The sequence below is a fragment of the Puma concolor genome, chromosome A2 (assembly GCF_028749965.1).
Source record: "Puma concolor isolate L17-30 chromosome A2, mPumCon1.1.hap2, whole genome shotgun sequence".
Taxonomy (NCBI): Eukaryota; Metazoa; Chordata; class Mammalia; order Carnivora; family Felidae; genus Puma; species Puma concolor.
In genome coordinates this window covers 49,604,353-49,626,299 of record NC_141668.1, presented here as the reverse complement: position 1 = coordinate 49,626,299, position 21,947 = coordinate 49,604,353, and the positions used below count along the sequence as shown (strand labels likewise).

The 21,947-nt window shown below is 43.1% G+C and overlaps 1 protein-coding gene across 6 annotated transcripts in view; it reads left to right on the top strand.

Moving 5' to 3' along the window:
- The window catches only part of CREB5 (cAMP responsive element binding protein 5), a 404,427-nt gene that overhangs the window by 289,671 nt on the left and 92,809 nt on the right, over positions 1–21,947 (top strand). For 5 of the 6 annotated variants that reach the window (XM_086693658.1, XM_086693650.1, XM_086693676.1 and 2 more), the window contains 2 exons: positions 11,495–11,621; positions 17,301–17,411. In XM_086693658.1, coding sequence (XP_086549784.1) covers positions 11,495–11,621; positions 17,301–17,411 — 238 coding nt within the window. The remainder of the gene's footprint in view (positions 1–11,494; positions 11,622–17,300; positions 17,412–21,947) is intronic. The other variant, XM_086693664.1, reaches the window with a different exon arrangement.

The following is a 21,947-nucleotide window of genomic DNA, read 5'->3' as shown; positions in this document are numbered from 1 at the left end:
GCCCCTCCCCCAATCCCCTTGTTCAAGTCAATGATAAGCTGACTGTTCTTTCATGATAATGTGTCAAGTTATCGTGACCCTTAATAAGAAGACTGTCATGGATGTGTCATGGAGGTACTGCTGCCAGGAAATGAAAGACCATGTACAGTTAGGTAACATCATCAAGTCGTTCATCAAACCTCTACAAGGCTCCTACTGTGTGCCAAGATTTGTGCTTTTTTTTTTTTTTTAACGTTTCATTTTGTCAAGCGACAGAGAGAGACAGAGTGTGAGTAGAGGAGGGGCAGAGAGAGAGGGAGACACAGAATCCGAAGCAGGGTCCAGGCTCTGAGCTGTCAAGCACAGAGCCCGATGCGGGGCTCAAACCCATGAACCATGAGACCATGACCTGAGCCAAAGTCAAACACTCAACTGAGTGAGCCACCCAGGCGCCCCTAGCTTTGTGCTTCGCGATACTCTCTCTCCAGTCTAGTGAAGAGACTGGTACATGCTGTGCAAACACAGAGTAGGGATCAGCCTGGCCTGGAAAAAACCAGAGCAGGTTTCCCCAAGATGCTGATACACCAGGAGATACCAGGTCTCATAGTGACAGAAAAGTACAGTCAGATCCCTCGAAGAGGCTGGAAGTTTCTGGTCTTTTTTCCAAACCACTTCACCCTGAAATTTATAACAATATAGTTTTCCTTTGTATTTTAAAATGACATTAGCAATAATTTTATTTTCTAAACCAGATCAGTCATCTGTTGAATAGAATATACATCGATCATCTTCCAAAGGACAAACCCATACAAAATATCATCTCATATGTGATTATCAAAGCTTCCTCACACCATACTTATGAAGTGGGTAGTATAGCCCTACTTTTGCCGATGAGGAAACAGAGAAGTTAAATGACTTGTGCAGATCACACACTCATGGGCCGTGACAGGGCCAGCGGGTGGCCCAAAGCCTGTGCCTTGTCAGCCACACAAGGCCGCTTTATTCGATTTACTGGTTAATGATGGCAGCCAGCATTATCTCTATCATTTCTGTCAGCCACTCTGACTGGAATCAGTGAAAATAATAGACCTAATTTAGGACTCTGAGAAGTCTGCCAGTTCCTCCTCCTCCTCCCTAGAAACCATGCCAGACGGGGACGAATCTCTTTTTTAAGAGCCTAATAAGAGGAAATTCCAAAACTTCAGTAAGCCATTTAATTGTTTTACACTGTTCGTTCTTGGGAGATACTCTTTCTTCTAACGTAAATCCCATGTGCTGCTGTTTTATTATAGTTATTATTCTGCTTTGGTTGGCTTTGAAAGTAGCTGGTCACCATTCTCTGAATATAGTAATTTGGAAACTTGAAGGCCGTTATCGTCATCTCCCGGTCTTGTTCCTTTTACTTTTCCATTTAGGTCTTCCCTTCTGGCCTTTCAGTATTTCTCTGTGGGCCTTTGGAACCTTCTCCAAGTTCCCCCCCCGCCCCCCCCTTCCCTCCCCGCCACCCTCATGATGTTCAGCTCTGTCTGACAAGGATTTCTCTAGGCTCTCCTATGGTTTCTGGTTATTTGATTACAGCCATTGTTTAGACTTTGCGGCTGTCTGTCAGGATGTAACCTACTGAGGAGTTGGCTAAGCCTCGAGGCAGTGCCCCTGTCTTTGTCTGTGCTTCCTTGGAGGACAAGCTGCCCTCTCAGCACTTCTGTTACTTTATCATTAAGAACAGAACTTGAGGAATCAGGCTTTTAGCAGCCTGCGTTTATGCATGTCCTCATAGCCAGCCTAAGCCCCTCCTCCTGCATCACTGACGTATCTCCCCTCCTGCCAGTATAGCTGTGGAGCTAATCGTCTCTAGCGCCTTCTCCTAAGGAGCTGAGATAATCCTGGCAAGTGGCCGGGTGGAGGGTGTTACAAATTTGGTCTCCCAGGCGAGGTACTTGAAAACTGTCTACGAGAACCTGCCTTGAGATTCAGGAAGAGGTTAGGTTAAAGGCATTAGTGGGGGCGACCTAGTGGGGAGAACTTGCAAAGTGCACGGATGAGTAAAGGTTGTCCAGATGATGTTTCCTAGAGCTCGTCTGTTTTTGCTGAAGTCTTTCGCAGTTGGTGCTTCCGTCGTTTAGCTGCAAAATGACACTATCTATTTGGATCATAGGTATGGGGCGACTGTACAGGGTGTGGCGTCCGCCACAAATTACTCATTAAAGTATGATAACTGACAAGCTGAGAGTCCAGAGGAAACCAAAACAGAATCGCCTACTTAAGAGTTGTGGGGTGGGGGCATTTGTCAGCTCGGGGAGCTCTCTGCCTCTGCAGAACATCCAGGCAAGTGTGTCACTGGATGTCTCCATGAATAATTCATTGATGGTGAATGAATGCAAGCAGCAATCACATGTAAATGACAAGGCTCATAATCAGAGGGCTACTTATTTGTCCTTATGAAGCAAGGAGGAAGCTTATTAACAACTTAGAAACAGGAAGAAATTTTACTTAGAGATACGTCTCTCTAAAGAAAAAATTTCCCCAGGCAGCCAGATGTATATCATTTATTTGAGCCTGCATTCAAAATCGTCTTTTATTTCATGTCTTTGGATCTGCATTTACTTGCCTTTTCTAAGTGTAACTTTATGAATAATTGAAGCAACCGGGAAGTTATTGGCTAATTGAAAAGCCATCTCTTCGTGTCTTTAAGCCCGACCCATGGCGAAAGCCAGACTGTCCAGGCATTTAGGGGTCTTTTATAAAAGGGTCTTTTAAAAGAGCCTTTAGCTCTTTACAAGGAAAAAATATCAGATTTTGAAAACGTGTTTTTTTTTTTTTTCCCTGTGGTGACACTAGTACATCAGAAACCAATCCAACCGTGTTTTTGGTTAACTTAAATGAATCAGGCTGACTGCATGACTAATTCAGATTAATGGTGCAGAAATCAGTCATTAAAGAAAAAAAAAAGAGATTGATTTAATAGTCTTAACAGAATGGCCATAAATTTACATCTCCCTTTCTATTCCTGCTCTCTCTGTTTAAAACACTTGAAAGCACTAGTAAACATCTCCTCTGCCTGAGTAGATACAGCATTTATGCTATAAAACCCAGCAAAGGCTCCAGTAGGGTGCAGCTCTGTTAGCTGTATTACATTTTATGACTACCATTGGCTCTCTCGCAGCCGGGCTTGTATTTAAAGAAAAAGAGGTTACATTTCCAAGATATCAGATACTACATCTATAAAATAAAGGCAGCAGTAGTACAAAATTGATAAAAAAGGAGGCCCAAATTTATCTTGCGTGGTAAATTTAATTTCCGACACCCCTGGTGATAATGATTACAAAAGTGTTCTTGTCAATATCGATAAGTCAGTGCAAAGCAGAAACGAGATGTTTAGTTGACCGTGGTGTGGGTGTAACTGGTACCTCCGAGCCCAGAGCTCTGAGCAGTATAAAGTGCAGCCTTATTACAGGGCAGGCATCCAATTTTTAAAACATTACATAGATTGGAGACAGATGAGTGTGGCTGAATTATTCTTGGCCTTTTCTTATGAAATGCCTAGAATATAATTTCAAATGGAAATGAATTTAATTGATGCAAAAACAAATGGGTCTAGAACTCGTCTGAAGGCTTGAGCTTAATCTAAGGGGCACTGATAAAAAGTACAGATTACCTTGGGGGTAACCACTTATGCTTTTCAAGAACAGAAATGGGTTACATGAGGCTGTTAATGTAAATTGGAGTTTCACTCATGACTTGTAAATCAATGAAGTTCTTCTCGTTAGCTAGCAAAGATAATTTATTGAGCCCTGTGCTTGCAACATCTATTGCTAGTTGAAGAGATCCTTAATATCTGTATTCTTACTAACCCAAGAAGTATTTATGAACACCTCCTAGGTACCATGCACTTGCTTAGGTTTCTGAAGGATCTGCATTAGTAAAAATAGAGCAGGCACAACCTCTTGTGAAGTTTATGGTCTGGTTTGGAACAGACACATTTTTAAAAATCACTCAAAATCACTGAAGAATTATAACTGGGGAGCTGAGGTGGTAAACTCCAAGAGACCATGACACGCATCTATTTTGTTTTTCAACATGTGACCACAGATTGTGAATTTATAAATGAATTGTTAGGCAAATGACCTAACTTGCCAAGCTAGTGTTCCACTCTGAAATGAACGTGGACAGGGCCCGCTTTGTGTTAGATGCTTAATTTGATTTTTGATTGATTCGCTGATTGACTCATTCATGTATTCATTGATTGGTGATAAATGTTACTAGGGAGAAGTGCAGGGTGAGGGCACTCCAAAAACAGGCCCTGACCTGCTGTGGATGTCCAGAGAAGGTGGTGAAGGTTACTTACGTTCAAGGCTGTGGCAGGAAGGAAGGTGGCACTTACATGAAACTGGAAGGAAGTCACTATGTCACTGGTGTGGAGCCCAGGGCCATGTGCTGGGGAGGCAGTGAATGGCCACATGGTGCAATGGCCTTGGAGTCATATCAAGTTCTGTCACAAGAAGCCAAGCGTACCGGTGTCTCTTAAGGAGCTGGAGAATTTGCTGTTTTTCATTGGGCTGTTTTGCTAGCTTTTTAGGAAAGATGGTGGCTAGGATACAGATAAAAAGGCAAAATTATCTTCCTAGACACCCAAATGCCTGTGTCACCAAAGGACAGGAAAGGTGGCACTGGGCGGGGCGGTGGGGGGGTGGGGGGAGGGGAGAGGGGAGAAGGGGAGAGGTACAAATCTTGGAGAGAGGTTCCAGATCTTTACCAGAGGTCCTTCCTTGAGTCTAAGAAAGCTTTGAAATGGAAACTACATATTTTAATTGAATTCTGCTGATATTTTGGTGCCTCTTCTCAGGCCAAATATTTCTACTTCTTTGTCTCAAATTCCTCATTTGTTAAAAGGGGAAATGTTGTATTTGCCATCCAACTTTAGGAGCTTGGCAGTGAGACTTGGTGCGGAGCATGAGCTCATTCAAAAAAAGATATGGGTAAAATGATGTCTTTTAAAATATGGGCCAGATAGCTGTCTTGTTTTCCCAATTATTGCTTCTGTTGGATTTTTGTCATTGTTTTCAGGAAAAACAAGATACTGAGAACCGATCTCTGGGGAACTAGTTTGGTTCCATTTTGAGGAAATATTTTCAAAGATCCTTTCTGAGAAATAGTGTGAATCATTTTGAAATTCTGTAAAACTGTGGGTGAGAGGAGTCCATTTGCCTCCGCAGAAGGGTTTGGAAATCTCGAGTTGATGGATATTTAAAGATATCTTATAAAGGCAGCAAGTTTGGGACCTTTTTATAGGCATTTTGTTAGGCTGCTGTGGTTCTTTAATTAAAGCTAAGGATTGGTGCTAACTTTAAGATCCCAGCCTGAAGCCCCAGTTCCTTTATTGGAGTACAGTGATTAATCTATAGTTTGGTCTGTGTTTCGGAAGAATAAAAACAAAACAACTAATTTTACTGAGCATCTTCAACATACAGTTGACCCTTGACCAACGCGGGTTTGAACTACGCAGGTCCACTTATATGAAGATGGTTTTCCATCAATACAGTATGGTGCTATAAATGATATCTCTTCCTTATGATTTTCTTAACATTTTCTTTTTCTCTAGATTACTTTATTGCAAGAACATGGTATATAATACATATAGCATACAAAATATGTGCTAATAGATTGTTCGTGTTATCATTAAGGCTGTTAGCATTAGTAGTTCATGTTCTCACATAGGCTATTCGTAGTTAATTGTGGGGGGAATCACAGTTACATGTGGAGTTTTGACTACATGAGGAGTTGGGGTTTCTAATGCCTGTTTTGTTCAAGAGTCAACTGTATTTAATATGTGGTGACTCATTTAATGCCATGAGGTGAATATCTCTGTCCTCCCATTTTATAGTTGAGGAAACTGAGGCACACAGAGGCCAAGCGACTTACCCAAGGTCACACAGCTAGTAAGTGGCAGAGCTGGGATTCCAACCTAGACAGACGATCTTCTGAGGCATTGCTTTTTACTCCCATTTTCCAATGTAATTATTACATGTAAATTACATGTAAATTCTTCGTGGAAGAAATGAACTGTATTGTCTTTCCATTTCACATTCTACTTGATTTTCCGGCAATTTGTTTTCTTTACAAAAATAGGAATTTTTAAACTCCACTTGGGAGAAGAATGATAGAAGAAGCATTTCTCATTACAAACGGCCGTCTCTTAAGATTTCAGAGTTTGTATTCACCCTGTTTAGCTTTTCAGTCTCCCCATCCTAGACAGCAAGTAGTTTGCCAAGATAGGCCACAATACTTGATTTAAGGTGAAAAGAAAGCATGTATCTTTTTATAAGCAAATACAGCGATAATGGGCAATACTCTCTCTCAAGTCTGTGTGTGAAATTACGTTACCTTTAAATGAGGACGAAATGTGGACCCCCCTGGAATGTATCCAGTTCTTTTTAGCAATTTCTCTTGCTGTTTAGAGACACATTCTTTCCGTGGTTTGTCCATATTTCAAATGTATTTTTGACATTAGGAACTAAGTGCTATCCTGACTCCGTTCCATTTAGTACAGACACTGACCACCTACTATATAATAAAACATATAGTCTCTAGAGATTAAGAACATCTCATTTTCAGAATCTAGAATCTGAATTTTATTTTTTTTAATTCTTTAAAAATGTTTGTTAACTTTTGAGAGAGAGAGAGAGAGAGCATGCACGTGCAAGTGAGTGGGGGAGGGGTAGAGAGACAGAGGGAGACAGAGGATCCAAAGGGGGCTCCACATTGACAGCGGAGAGCCGGACACGGTGCTTGAACTCACCCACCGTGAGATCATGACCTCAGCCAAAGTCGGATGAGTAACCAACTGAGCCGCCCAGGTGCCCCTAGAATCAAAATTTTAGAGCTTCAGGCCATTTCCAGATGGCCTATAGTCTGATCCCTTCATTAAATAGATGATGAAATGGAGAGCCCCAAAGTGGAGAAAGACTGTCCCCCAAAGTCAAAAACTCTAATGGCAGTGGCTTTCTGGATCTTCTGCTTCCTGCCCACTCTTCTTTCCATTTCATTGCCTTGAAGCTTCTGATTCTGCACACGCCCGTCCTTCCAAGTGGTTATTTATTATCTCCTCATGATTCTCTTAGATGTCTATGGTCTCATTTTGATGCTAATATGATCTTCCAATTCTTTAACCTTATGTTTTTTTTTTTTTTTTTTCATGGCTTGCTTCTTCCCTTTGCCTGACCACACACCTGATAGATTTGTCTCTCCTGAGTTTCATAGACAATTCGGGAGTGCCACGTATCTTTTGAAGACCTGGGAAAGGAAAGCGGTCTACAGCGACCCTCCTGAGACCTTCCCCCCAAAAAGTACTGGCCCTTAGCTCCTTAAAGATAGTTGGGCTTGTCCAAGGGCAAAGGCTGGAGACCCAGACCTTGCTTTTCAGACACCCCTAGACTGGAAAACATCCTTTGGGGGTAAAAATGAGGACATGAAATCGCTTGCTGTGGTACCTTTCATTCTGTTAAGGACACTGAAAACACAGTCTGTCATCCTTGACATTTTAATTGAAAGAAAAGCTTACATAGATTTCAGCCGTAAGCAGTATGTTTATACAAGTGTATAAAGAGGAATAATCTGTCAAGTTGGAAAACTCTTAATGCTGCGGGACTCAGTTTAGTAATTGAACAATCCAACATGAGCTCACACATCTTACCTTGTTCCATGCCTCAATAATTTTTAGTAGAAATACTTTACCTAGAGGCATATGGTTATTAAAAAGGAGGCTCGGCTTGCTCAAAGTCTGGAATTATTAGCTCATGGCAACAAGCCCGCACTGGAGAAAGACTGTTGGGTCTTTGTTTTCACAACTTTACTGCGATTTGCCATCTTATTTTCAGAGTCTAACTGATGTGTTGTTTGGGAAGTTTCTTTTTTTTTTTTTTAAAGGAAGAAAACATAATTTCACATGGATGAGTGACTTCTCGTGTTAGCAGTACTGCAGAATGTTACTACTTCGTTGCAAAGTCCAGGGAGCAGTGTGAATATCAAAGGAAATAGACCGTGAATTTATTTTAGTGTAAAAAATCAATAATAACTTAGTTATGGGAGCCATCAAGGTGTGATGGGGGAAGCCCTATGTTGCAAGTTGAATAGAAGTCCTGCTTCTTTTCAGGACCCGTGTGACCTTGGGCACATTTAAATGTTTCTGAATTTAGCTTACTCCGAGTAAAATAGGGGTAATCTGACCTACCTACCACATGGCATTGTTTCAAGTCGCATGAAGGTGAAAATATTTTGAAAAATATGAAACTATATAAGTGCAACATAAAAAGTTTCATGCAAGTGCAATGTGTTAGTAATTATTTCTGTATACACAAGGGGAATTAGATAATTTATGTAATTATTCCGATACCACTCTTGCTTCAGTGATCAGAATATTCTGGACAAATGATTATTTATTGGGCCAAGCTACATAATTACTTCAGTCTAGTCCTTTGTATGCCCAGTGATGGGTAGAATGGATTTTTTTTTTTCTTTCAGTGTTTGTAGTTTTAAAAGCCCAAGCAAGAAGCCTAGAAAATGACGCAGTTTTGTACATAGGTTGGGAAAATTGTTTGTAGAATCTGTGTAAAATAGTAATTCAGAATTCTTCAGAGCCCAAACATACAGCGTTCTCAAATAGCCATTTCTATTTCAAGTATATATTGTTAGCTGGTTTGACTGCTGCCATTAGGCAATTATTATTATAATTCCAAGGGAGTTCAGTACCCTGAAAGGCTTTCTTAATTAACGAGGGAATGCTTGTTATTTAAAAATCTAGTACATCTATGCATGGTGTGGAAGCAACTGATCTAATAAGAACATTGATTAAATGAAACATACCATTCCCCAGCTACTGTATCCAACTGGGAGTTTTCCATAGTTTTGTGAAGCATGAAAACTCATTTTAAATTTAATTACTTTTGCATCTCCATTCACATCAGCGCTGTTTAATTGATTTCTTTTTTCATAATAGCTCATCAATAAACACTGATCACCGAGATCATCATTAATATGCCATGTTGGAAACAAAATGTCAATGACGATACTATGCCGCTCTTCCTTTCTGAGGATGATATGGCATATCAACATAATAAAATGTTCTCAGTTATCTCTTTTTGCTTGTCCCTGTCTATACCCAAAGCATTCCTCCTGGTGACTAGGGAAACAGACATATGGTAGAAGGCTTAGATGTACCTATATGTATGTGTACATGTATGTGTGTACATCTATCCATCTGCCTGGATATCTATAGGCGAATGGATGGATAGATGATTACCTATCTGTAGAGATGCTCTCAGTGAGTCTTTCTCATTTTAAAACAGGGCAGTTCAGATTACTAACTTTGCACCTAGAGGAACTGAGCATTACTATACAGCTATTTTCTTTCCAGATAGAGCCACATTTATACTTCTGTGATTCGAGCTATCCACCTCTGAGTGAGATAAGCTTTAGGACCCAGTGAAATTACAGCCTGCTATAGAATTTTGGAGCAATGGACGTCAGCAGTTTCCTAGAACTCTGAAATGTGAAGGACCTTCAAAGACCCTACTAATCCTCTTGTTAATCTATACTCCAGAAATCCCCAGGGCACATGTCAAAAAAATACCCATAATACTCATTTGCTTTTCTGAAAACACTCATTTTACTGTTACAGGCTACTTACATTGGCCTCTCCGTGTAACCACTCATGTACATGTTCCGTTAATAAAGCTGGGTGCCATTTGTGTACCTTGACATGGAGTCCGTGTAAAGGTTTTATATTCTTTTATATTTTCATGTATGTAACTTCTTTTTGTAATTTTTTTTAATGTTTACTTTTGGGAGAGACAGAGTGTGAGCAGGGGAGGAGCAGAGAGAGAGAGAGAGAGAGGGAGACACAGAATCCGAAGCAGGCTCCAGGCCCTGAGCTGTCAGCACAGAGCCCGATGGACGCAGGGCTTCAACTCACGAACCATGAGATTATGACCTGAGCTGAAGTCGGACGCCTAACCGACTGAGCCACCCAGGCGCCCCTCATGTATATAACTTCTTAAACATATAAATATTGACCAATTTATGACTAATCCTTCCAAGATGCATGTGCCTGTGATAGCTAGCTATATACCCAAGGGAGCTATTAGGCAAAAGGAGTAGAAAACCTAATCTTCTTTGGAATTTCAACAGCAATGCAAAAGAAGAACATGTTGGCATTGTTTCCCCTGTCTCAATCTCCCACTTCGCCCTAAGTCAGCCACGGGAGGCGAGGCACATGAGCTCCAAAGAGGCTTCTCACAGTACTCTGGACCGGACTGTCCTCCCCTGAAGCATAGAGAGGCACCCAGCCACACCAAACACCTCCATCTGCCGTCTTTACCCAGCACTTAGCAGGAGGGAATCTTTTTTTCTTTTTAAGAAAATGCATCAATTCTGGAAGCAGAAGCTTCTTTCGTGGCATTCAGGATAAGGTGTCTTAACATGGGGGCCTCAGAGGTCCTCGGGGGGGGGGGTGTTTGTTTATTTATTTGTTTTGTTTTATTTGTTAAATCTTTAACTGTTTGACATTTATAGAGCTCCCTGGGGCAAAAGTATCAGGAGATTGAGAATTTAGCTGAGGAGGTCACTTATTTGCCATTTTTCATAAACACAAATAATTTCCTTTTTCCCTCAGCCACACATTCCCTGGCTCATTAAATCAATTTGAGTTCCTGAAAAAATTTTGTTCTCAGGCAAATTGAAGCAAAAGCTCAAACTGTGTACTCCCCCGAGGAATGCTTACCCGAGTTCTGCGGGTCAGGCCAAAATCAGTTTCTGTCAAACAGCCTAACACCTCCAGTTATTATAAAATGAAGGATTGGTAATTGGGGGCTGGGCTCAGGCCTTGCCCGAAAAAGGCCAGCTATAGTGGCATGAACCTCAGTCTTGTTCCTTTGGTTCCTTGGTCCTGGCTTTGTTTTTTGTTTTTTGTTTTTTTTGTTTTTTCCACCCACGCTGGAGAATTACGAAAAAGTCAACACAGATTTCTATTGGGAGTTCATGACTAACGTTGGCTATTCAAATCCAGACGGTGCAAGTATGTTCCGTCCAAAGCCAGGAGGGCTTCCAGGCAGAGGCTTAAGAGAGTGTGGATAAAACAAACGCACACAGATCTCAGGGTCTAAGTTCCTCCCAAAGGGCAGAGAATTCTGAGCAAAACACAGGATTTCGCCCCCAAGTCCCTTCCCTAAGAAGCAGGGGTTGTAGGAGATTTACCGACTTGTTGACTATTGAACATGAGTTAGATAACAGAGGTCAGGAAATGAAGTGGAATTTGATGTATTAACTAGGAAGCAGCAGAGGAAGCCAGGCTTGTGTTTTATTTGTTATTATTTCCCTAATATCCTCAATTATGTGGTTCCCATCAGAGGATCTGATCTGTTGCTCATGTAATGGTGTTGTCCCCGCTGGGTCTGGACACAGGCAGTGAATCCCCTGCCCCAAGGCATCAGGAATAATGTCTGCTTTTTGTCTGTGTTACCAGGCCTGTCCCAGGCTCTCTATCTTCTCTGCTACATCTCCACAACAGACAGAGACAGCCCATGCCAGCCTCCATGCCTGGGACCCTGCCCAACCCAACAATGCCGGGATCTTCTGCCGTCTCCATGCCAGTAAGTGCTTCTTGCTTCCACCGAATCCTGCTCTTTTGAAGGCACTAAAGAAAAGCTGAGCTCTAAGCTGGGAAGAGAGTGGCTGCTTCTGGATGAAGAGTTGAGCTGTGTGCTACTTTGGGTAGAGTGCCCGGTTGTCTGTTGCTAGGTGTCTTGCTGGCTTTCCTGTCCTTCAGGGCTCTCCTAGTGAGGCCTGGCCCCAACTTCCTGCGGGCGAGCGAGCTTGCCACACCCAGGGAATGGAATTTGTTCAAGGGCACAGTGTTTTATGACTCGCCCAAAGCCTGTATAGCGTGGGCTATATACAGAGTGTCTCTAACTCACCAGGGAGTGGTCTAGCCAGGACTCAGAGTAACAATTATCATGATAAAAGTAATAATGATGGTACATAATGCCTGCTAATATGTAGTCCTGGGCATCATGTTCCACTAAGCATGCTCACAGCATTTATCGGGTGCTTACCGTGTGTTAGTCCCCCCGTAAGCATTTCATCAACACATGGAACAATCCCGTCAGGTACGTACTATTTCTATTCCCCTTTGTTCAAATGAGAAGAGTAAGGCAGGTAGCTTGCTTGGCTGAGAGGCAGCATCGCTGAGTTTTAAACCCACCCCGTCACCTCCTGCATGATATGTACATTCTCTGCTTTCACCGTCACAACAAACCCGCGAGGGACGCCTTGTTATTACCTCCATTATACAGACGAGAAAACTGAGGCACTGGCCGAAGGTCACAGTTAGTAAGTGATGGAGCGTCTGGATTTAGATCCAGGCGGTATGACTCTAGAGTCTACACTTAATCATTATATTATACCCCCCACCTCTGAAAACAACGCATTCGCCTAGAAGGGACATACAGACTATTCCAGAGCAAACCTTGCTCTCCTTCCACGGGATCCCCTCCCCGTCTTTCTTCATCCTCCTTGGCTTTGTAATTCGGGGAGCATGGTTGGTGTCGTTATTCCTGGGGCCACAGGAGTTTTTCAGAGCCCTAGAGGTGATATGACAACTCAACGAAAACCCTTCCGCACCAGTATCAACAATGCCTGGCAGAGCATTTGGGCATTTTTAAGAAATTGTCTGCATTTGTCACTTCACGTTGCTGGCATCGCCATCCTGTGGGAATGGGGTCGCGGTAGTTATTGACGTGCTCATCTTACAGGCGAAAAGCTAAAGGGTAAGAAGTTGAAGGCAGCCGCCTAATGTCACACAGCTGTGACAAACCCCATCGCAACTTGCGCCGAGCAGCTCAGATTCTCGAAGGTTGAGCAGTTGGCTGGTTTATCTAGGTGGAGGTGGGGGGGGTGGGCAGGAGTGTGGAGGCCCAAATTCAGAGAAATGGACCTGCCTACGACAAGTATTGGATGGTCCTGGCTAGAAAGAGTCTTTGCAAAACCGGGCCAGAAGGAACAGATGAGTTGACACACTTTACCTGCGTTGCTCACCGTAAGCATCTTTAGGGGGAGGGGCAACAGTGCCACCAAGGCCATTGTCCCAGGTTTTATTCAACCCAGCCAGCTGCGCCAAGACCCCCACCATAAGCTGTCTTCGTGTAGACTGTAAATCCCTCTTGTCCAACGTTAGTTTCCTTTCATAAATTCCATCCATTAACTAGAAAAAGGCCACTGCGGTGACCTTTTTGTCCCACTTGAGTAAACCGTACCATTTCCAGGGACAAAGGTGGGACACGGGCTCAGGGAGCGCAGAGAACAGGCATCTCGCACTGGTTCCCCCATGTCACGTCATTATACACCGTGACCTCCTGTTGGTGCTTCAGAATACAAGTAAAAGATCAGGTGCGTGATCAAGAGCCAGTGTAGACAGCAAGTCAGGGATGCTATCCCCACACGAGTTCCCAAGCCCTTGTCACTGACGCGGACAGCTGCCATGACAATAGTATCAGTCTAGAGCACTGATTCTCAACTGGGGGCGGTTGTCTCCCGCAGGGGATATTTGGAAATGTCTGGAGATCCTGCTGCTCCATCACAACTGGGGAAAGGGTGCTACTGGGGTCTGTAGGGAGAGGCCAGGGATGATGTTGAACATTCTACCAGGCACAGGACGGCCCCCACAAAAAAATTATTTATTTGGGCCCAATAGGTCAACAGCACTGAGGCTGAGAAACCTTGGTTTTAGAGTGACACTAATGTAACTAATAAAAACGATCATAAAATCGCTAAGAAAAGATACTTTACGAGTCCCTGGTTCTAGAAATCTAGGCCTACTCTTCCTTGTTATCAAGTCTCCTGCTCCTGTCCTAAGATTTTGGCATTTTTAAAAAAAATGCTTATTTATTTTTCAAGGAGAGAGAGACAGAGCATGAGCAGGGGAAGAGCAGTGAGAGAGGGAGACACAGAATCCGAAGCAGGCTCCAGGCTCCGAGCTGTCAGCACAGAGCCCAACACGGGGCTTGAACTCACGAACCGTGACATCATGACCTGAGTTGAAGTCAGACACTTAACCGACTGAGCTGCCCAGGCGCCCCAAGATTTTGGCACTTGAAAGCATAGTCTTCCTCTAGAGTTCCTGCCCTGGGAAACCACGATTCCCTTGGTATAAGAGATCAGCCTGTCTGTCGGTGAAGGTTAAGATTCTGAACTCATGTGAAGTGCACACTGCCAGACCCCACATCTCACAAGGTCCTCGGTCAGAAGCAAAATGATACCTCTGTTCAGGGATTGATTCACTCGTTCCCCAGACTTTTGCTGACACCTGCTGTGGGTCAAGGGCTGTACTAGATCCTGGGGATGTGGTGAACAACAAGGCAGGATTTCACTGTATTGTGAATTCCTACCTTGAACATCAAATGTTGACATAATTTGGGAAGAGGAACCCTCCTGTGTCATTACAAAAGCCCAGTGACCTGTGGACATTTGAGCTGCCGTTTTCTGATTTGTTTCAGGGGGAAAGGAGAAGCCTGCCCCCCCCCCCCAAAAAAAAGGTAAAAACCTTTATCTGGATGTTTTACCTGCAGTGCTAAATGTTGCTTAGTATTCAGCAAACCACTCCCATCTTCTGACTTCTTGATTCTAGTCGCCTCACCCGAGCACACTTGTGAGGCAGAGCCTTATTAGTATAAGCGCCAGATAGTTGTCTCGAAGAGGCTCTTGCTGAGCCCTTATAATCACTAAGGTGGAAAAATGCAGTTTTTGTGTTTTTTTTTTAGGTAGAGAAATCAGCCTGTTTTCAACATGCTGTTGAATTTGTGAGTCATGGAGTAGAAATAGTCACAGACTGTAACTTTTCCACAAAGAGGGAAACCCGAGGCTACAAGTAAGCTGCCCTCACGTCCTCGTAGTGCCTGATGGCTAGTAGCTTGGAAACTTTCGGATAATCATTTGTGCTTCTCCATGACCTTCCTTCTGGGAAACTGAAAGCAAAAGCTCATTTGGACTTGATGTGCCTCCAGGTGAAGGTCCCCCATTGGAATTGTCAAGTGCCTTTCCAAGTCTTCTATCCTCCAGCCTCTGGAAGGGGCGGTTATAAGGAACAAGCATTTTGTGGAGCAATCTTCATGAGTTACTGGTCAGAGTACACGGATGTACTTAATAGCACTGAACTGCACGCTTAAACATAGTTAAAATGGTAAATTTTATGATACACGTATTTTACCAGAATTACAAAAGCAATCATAAAAAAATAAAATACCCAGGCTACCTGGAGACTCAGGGCGTATGTGAGAGTGAACATGTTATTTTACTGAATCGCTAAGGCCTCAGAAGTTTTTGCTGTCATGCCCTAGAATGTATAGAAAATTCTTCACCAGATAGCTCCTTTTGAAGCAGTTTCACACCACCGTCCACTGCCAGATAACTGGTCTGTTCTGTCAGGCTCAGGTACAGCTAATGGTGCTTTGCTGGGACAGGGACTGTCCGCCTGTCACTCATGTCATTTAGTGAGCACCTCTGTTACTCCACACATTAATGTTGTAAGTACAGTCCCGCGCCTGGGCAGACCCAGCAGGGATTGAAGGGATGGAACTCAAGGACGGCAGGGACCCAAAGGGGACATTTACCTCAACTTTGACTCTCCACTCTTGTCTGTGAGGTTTCTGTCCTCCACTCTTGGAAGAGTTCCAGTGATAAAGAACTCTGTATTTTCCAAGACTACCCCAGCTGACTTTGAGCAGAAACCAGATTCTCTGAAATTCTTTTTTTAAATTTTTTATTTATCTATTTTATGTGTGTGTGTGTGTGTGTGTGAGAGAGAGAGAGAGAGAGAGAGAGAGAGAGAGAGAGAGAGAGAAAGTAGGGGAGAGGAGCAGAAGGAGAGAGAGGATCTTAAGTAAGCCCGACACTCAGCACGGAGCCTGACGTGAGGCTCCATCCCACAACCCTGGGATCATGACCTGAGCTGAAATCAAGAGTTGGATCCTCGGGGCGCCTGGGTGGCTCAGTCGGTTAAGCGGCTGACTTCGGCTCAGGTCATGATCTCGCGGTCCGTGAGTTCGAGCCCGCGTCGGGCTCTGTGCTGACAGCTCAGAGCCTGGACCCTGTTTCAGATTCTGTGTGTCCCTCTCTCTGACCCTCCCCCATTCATGCTCTGTCTCTCTCTCTCTCTGTCTCAAAAATAAATAAACATTAAAAAAAAAAAAAGAGTTGGACCCTCAACTGACTGAGCCATCCAGGTGCCCCTGGGTTTCCTGAAATTTCTGACCGTTGTTTTCTATCCATCCTTTGACAAGTGGAAGAACTTTTGCATTGAAGAATTTGTTTCTTCCTCTTGAGGAAACTCTATTCTCTGTGTGATTTGAGTATTAAGTGTACTTGCTTTACTCGAGTTCTTTGAAAAGTGCTAAATTTCTACTACACAGAAAAAAAACAAATCAATCAGACACACTCTTTCCCAACTGAAAGAGAGATCTGGTTGTATTGACTCTTTAACAGGGACACCCTGGAGACAAAAATGCCACAACTCATACAGGTACTTGAACGACGTTAATTGTAGACCCGATGGCAGGCCGGGGGACAAGGTTGGAGGGGTCAATCACGTGTCATAGAGTGCCCTCAGCTGCTTTCTTCACCCACCCCCGGCCCTAGCCCTGCTGTAAGGCCAGAAGCTGCTGCTATGTAGGGTCGTGACTAGATTTACAGGGAAGGGGAGTTGTGCCCGGACAGCAGCTCAAATACCTGTTAGTCATCTTAATCGTGCTTACGAGTTACGGGGCCAGGAAGACCCACCTTGTTTGGGAGCATTACTTTTTAAATTAATTTAGTGTTTTTCTTATTGCTAAAATGACGCATGTTTTTGCATAAAACTGAAGGAGGCGGGGGGGGGGGGAAGCCATGGATAACCTGAGATAACCATGTGGTGGGTATCTTTCCAGTGCTTTTCTGTGCATACATTATTCTTCCCAGTTATAAAAAGAAGCATGACTAGTGGCAGTTGGAGGGTTTGCAAAAGTGGGAATAGTCCATACTTTTATTTGTAAACGTACCATGACGACATGGTTCTGGTTGGCATGGGGCATCTCCGATAGAAGGCCTGGCTTTGGATTAGTTCTTTGATGTCCTTGAGTTTGAGGCTCAGAAGTGCGTTGCTTACCTTCCCCAAACCACAGTCTCTCTCCAGAGTTATTCACAGAGCTTCTAAATGACCCACTTGAAAGAGAAATGCAGCTTTGTCTGTGACCTAGACTGCTTTTCTCAGACTCTGATTCTGTTGCTTTCCTTTCTCTTAGATGGAGAGACAAATGTCAGTGAACTCCAACCTCCTGGGAATGCAAGGTCCAAATCTCAGCAACCCCTGTGCTTCTCCCCAAGTCCAGCCAATGCATTCAGAAGCCAAAATGGTAAATAACAATTATCATCATCCTTCTGTTGTTTCGCGGCTTTGTTTTTGACTTCTACTCTGACTTCCACATTTCAGTTAAGTTAGGTAGATGGCTCCGTCGTCGTTTTTGGTGAAAAGGTCTTTTCTGTGGAAAAGCAGGACAGAGCTTGGCTCGCTCTTTGAGGATATTTGTTATTGAAGCTTGGCATCAGGTGACCATGGAACAAGCATTGAATCGGCTCATGGCCTTAGTGAAAAGGACATTTAGAAGTTTGGGGAGATCCATAGGAGTTGAGGTGGGATACACCCAAGTATATGTATGTTTTCTCACAATGTGAAATTAACGAAAACAATCCAGAGTTTCTCTTCTTCAAGGTGGTCACAGTTTCAGTGCCACTCTTCCTGTCCCCACATCCGTGAAAACAGACATGTGATTTTTCAGCACACACTGGTACGGAAATATTTTTCATTTTTTATTATAGTTGTCAGATGTGACGTTAACTCAGAGGACCACAGCCTTGTTTTCCTGCAGGGTAACTGCGCCTCTTACTGAAATACATGATTTCAGGTGACAACCTCCAGTGGCTTTTAACATATGAGATTTATGTGCAGTAAGGTCAGTCTTTCCAATCACAGGGAAAGATTATGCATGGTATTCTATTAAATATTAATAAAAGCAATGCATGTCTGTCTTTGCACCATAAGGTAAATTTGCTGGTTGTACAGATACTTGAAGTAGGTCATTCAGTTTTCATGTAGTTAAACTCTGACTCCACAATTAGGAGGCTATCAGATGGCAACAAAATACACTGTAGCAAAGTTTTTAGTGTCTGATATTGGATAAGAATAGCTTTGCTACAAGTTAGAGATTTATTTGGTTTCCTGACTGATAGTGTTGGAGACCGTGTCTGACGGCTGGTATGAAGATGTTATTGACAGTTCTGAAAATTAGCCATCAAAACCTACTGGCTTCATTTTCAATGGCAGCAAGGTTTTTTTCTGTTTTTTTGTTTTGTTTTGTTTTGTTTTTTTTAATGCCTGCTTTGGTCACTTTTCTCTTGGAAATTTTACTCATTTGTCTTTCGGCTTCTTGATTCAAGGAAGCGCCTGAATCCCCAGCGTTGGCTACCTTGGGCAAATAAAATCTGTGGTTAAGAGAGTTCTCTTTGCCGTGCCACAGCCCCAGTGACATGCCAAATGGCACCGGCATCTTCAGCAAAGCTCGTTAAATCTTTTTGGAATCGGCAAATATTTTTTCAGCTCCAGCCCTGCGGTGCCAAACCAAATACTTGCTGGCAGAGTAAAGTTCAAACTGGCATCTGTTTTGGAGACCGGAGTAATGCCATTTACTTTTTTTTTTTTTTTTTAAGGAAAATAAAAAATGAACTGTGAAGGTACTTAAGAAAAGAACAAAATTCACTTATTCATATGTATGAATAAGTGTTCTAGGTCTGAGCATCCGATGCTATTCCCCCAGCTGGATTACTTCTGAATCATCTTGTTTGGTTCAGGGTCTGTAACCCTTTTGAGGGACCTCCCAGACAAACTTTAGGTGGATTCTTACACACAGTTCCAAACCAAATTTCCCTGCCAATTGATTTTCACTGGATTATATGCCACCACTTGACTCAGAAATGTCCTACCCTTCTCTTCTTACTGGCAAAGAAGGAGAATGCTTCCAGAGGGAGTACGGGTTGATAATCGTATATACGTATGAAATAAGAACATATGATATGGCCAATTATTGTGAATAATATCAGCCAGGGACAAAAGGAAATTGGTCTGTACCTATAAAAGAGTGTTAGCCCACAAATGTTTGTCGAGTTAAATTTACTGAGCAAGCACACAACTCTGCTGATTCATGCTCTAAGTGGATGAATATTTCCAGATCCATGATGTCTGGGCTAATGAATTCCATCATGGAGTTAGGGCTTAGGGAGCACGGTTTTTTTTTCTCTCTGTCCTAACCTCCCAGCCCTAACGCCATTATCACCGATCCATTATTCCAAAGGGGGAAATGGTAGCCACTTATATTTGGGGGAATAGCATTTACTTAGTAGCCTGGAAAAGTGTTTAGTAATTGGCTTTTAATGCATTACTCAGCATCTCTGTTCTTATTCTGCCTTCTTTATTCACTGGAGAAGCCAGTTATTGCCGTCTACTAACCATACAGTATTTTCTAGCAGCTTTGGGCTGCTCAGATGAAAAGCTTTTACGAAAGACAAAGTAATGGAGAAAAAAAAAAAAAAAACTTCCACGATTTTAATGTCAGCCAGAGCCTCCCCAGGTTTCTCTGAACTATGGGCTTTGTTGTTCTATGCCTAATTTTCTTCCTGTGTAAGACGGGAATGGATTCCAGATTTCAACTCAGACTCCTGTTTCACTGTTTTCAAGGACTTTTCCAAAGGTCACACATGGGCTATTGTGATGAATGCACTCTGCGGGGTGTGTTCTCGGAGCACATGAGAAACCAGAGAGCTGCGAGGGAGCCGTCGTCCACACCACAACACTGCATGCCTATTCTCCGGGGGACGGCAGTGTCACAGTGTCTATTTCACATTCTCTATTGGCCACTGACAAAAGCCATCACCCTGCATCTCTGGTGACGCTTGGAGGTCCTGGAGGTGGACAAAAGATTAAGACAGGATTGCTTTAACGATACGGCTTTGTTGGAAGCTTTCCGACTAGTGATTGCTCAGTAAACTGGCCATTTTTATTGTGGAAGAGAGCAATACAGGTGTCCCCAACAAGCTGTAGAGTGTGTTAATCTGGGACATCCAAATCAAGAAGGACAGTGCCCTTCTTTTCATTTAATGTATATTGGTCTCAAGCTCTGGACTTCAGTGTACTGAAGTCACATCTGTCCAAGATGGTTTTGTCATAATCTGGCAGATTATAATTGAGTTTTATGGATTCTTTTGCTGAAGAATTAAGGCAACAAACAAGTGAATACATGCATATTGGATTTTGTTTTGGGGATCAGAGCAGACTCAAAGCTGTGAGAGCTTTCCATCTTTCCAGCCACCCAAACAACAGGTTCTTAGATCCCTGAGATCTGTGGGTGTCTTCCATGAAAATGGGGTCTTCTAGAAAAGAAATCCACTGGATACCTGATGGACTTTTTTGACATTCGTAGGGGGAAGGGAGAAAATGAGGGGGTTAAGCAGACAGAAATGGAAAAGGGGAGAAAGAAGGAGACAGAAAGGGTAGGGGGCATTTAAACCAGACAGGGACACATTTCCAGACTCTTCTGGGTGTGACTGATTCTGTCGTGGTGTGAATATGGTGTTCTTAGAGTTACGTAGATTTGTGTTCATTTCTATTTGTGAGAATGAGACCAATCCTATCTAGCTTTAAAAGAGGTTTGCTTGCTTGCTTTCTTTCTTTCTTTCTTTCTTTCTTTCCACCAATAATGAGACTGGAAGCTAAATAAGGGGGTGGGGGGAAGTTGTCCATATGCCTGTCCTATGTCTCAGTAATGTTGAGATGATTACCATACTGAAACCAACTAAAATGAAGGGTGACATAGAAACCCTCTGGAGAGGGCTGTGGCCACTCTGTCTGGAATTCACCTTCAGTTTGAACAGAGTTAGGGAAGTCCAGGGAGTGTTGATACTAAGGAGAAGGTATGTAGGTACAGCTGTGATCGGATTTTGCCCTCAGGACACCACCGTGACCGGGCTGTTGTCCCCATTTCCTAGTTGAGATAACTGAAGCTCCAAGTGGTTAAAAAACTGGCCCAACAACACAGCACGTAGTGAAGGCTAACACCTCAGGCTCCAATGACGAAGCTCCTTCATCACAATATTGACCCTTTAGATAAGAATATCATACAGGGGGTGCCTGGGTAGCCCAGTCGTTTAAGCATCTAACTTCTGATTCAGCTCACATCATGATCTCACAGTTTTGTGAGTTCAAGCCCTGCATCGGGCTCTGCGCTGACCCTACAGAGCCTGCTTGAGATTCTCTCTCTCCTCTCTCTCTGCCCCTCCCCTGCTTGTGCTCTCTCTGTCTCTCTCAAAATAAATAAACTTAAAAATGTTAAATAAAAAAAAGAATATCATACAGCTTCCAGATCATACAGCTTCCAGATAACAGTAACCAGCAGATGACATCAAATTCATTGGGGTTAATTTATGTTTACGTACAAATGGGAGATAAGGATGCCAAGGATAGTGTAGACGTCCAGATTACCTGGGAAAGGTGAGGAGTGGTTGGTAGTTTGGGATGTGCCCCTTTGTTTAACCAGAGCTCTGTGGTCTCGCTGACTGGTTCAGCTTCCCTGCCTCTTTCTCCAAACACATTTTTTAATTTATTTTATTTAATGTTTATTTATTTTGAGAGAGAGAGAGAGACAGAACACGTGCGGGTGAGAGGCAGAGAAGGAGACACACAGAATCCAAATCAGTCTCCAGGCTCTGAGCTTTCAGCACAGAGCCCCATGCGGGGCTTGAACTCACAAACTGTGAGATCATGACCTGAGCTGAAGTTGGACACTTAACCGACTGAGCCACCCAAGTGCCCCTTTAAAAAATTTTTTTAATGTCCTCCAAAC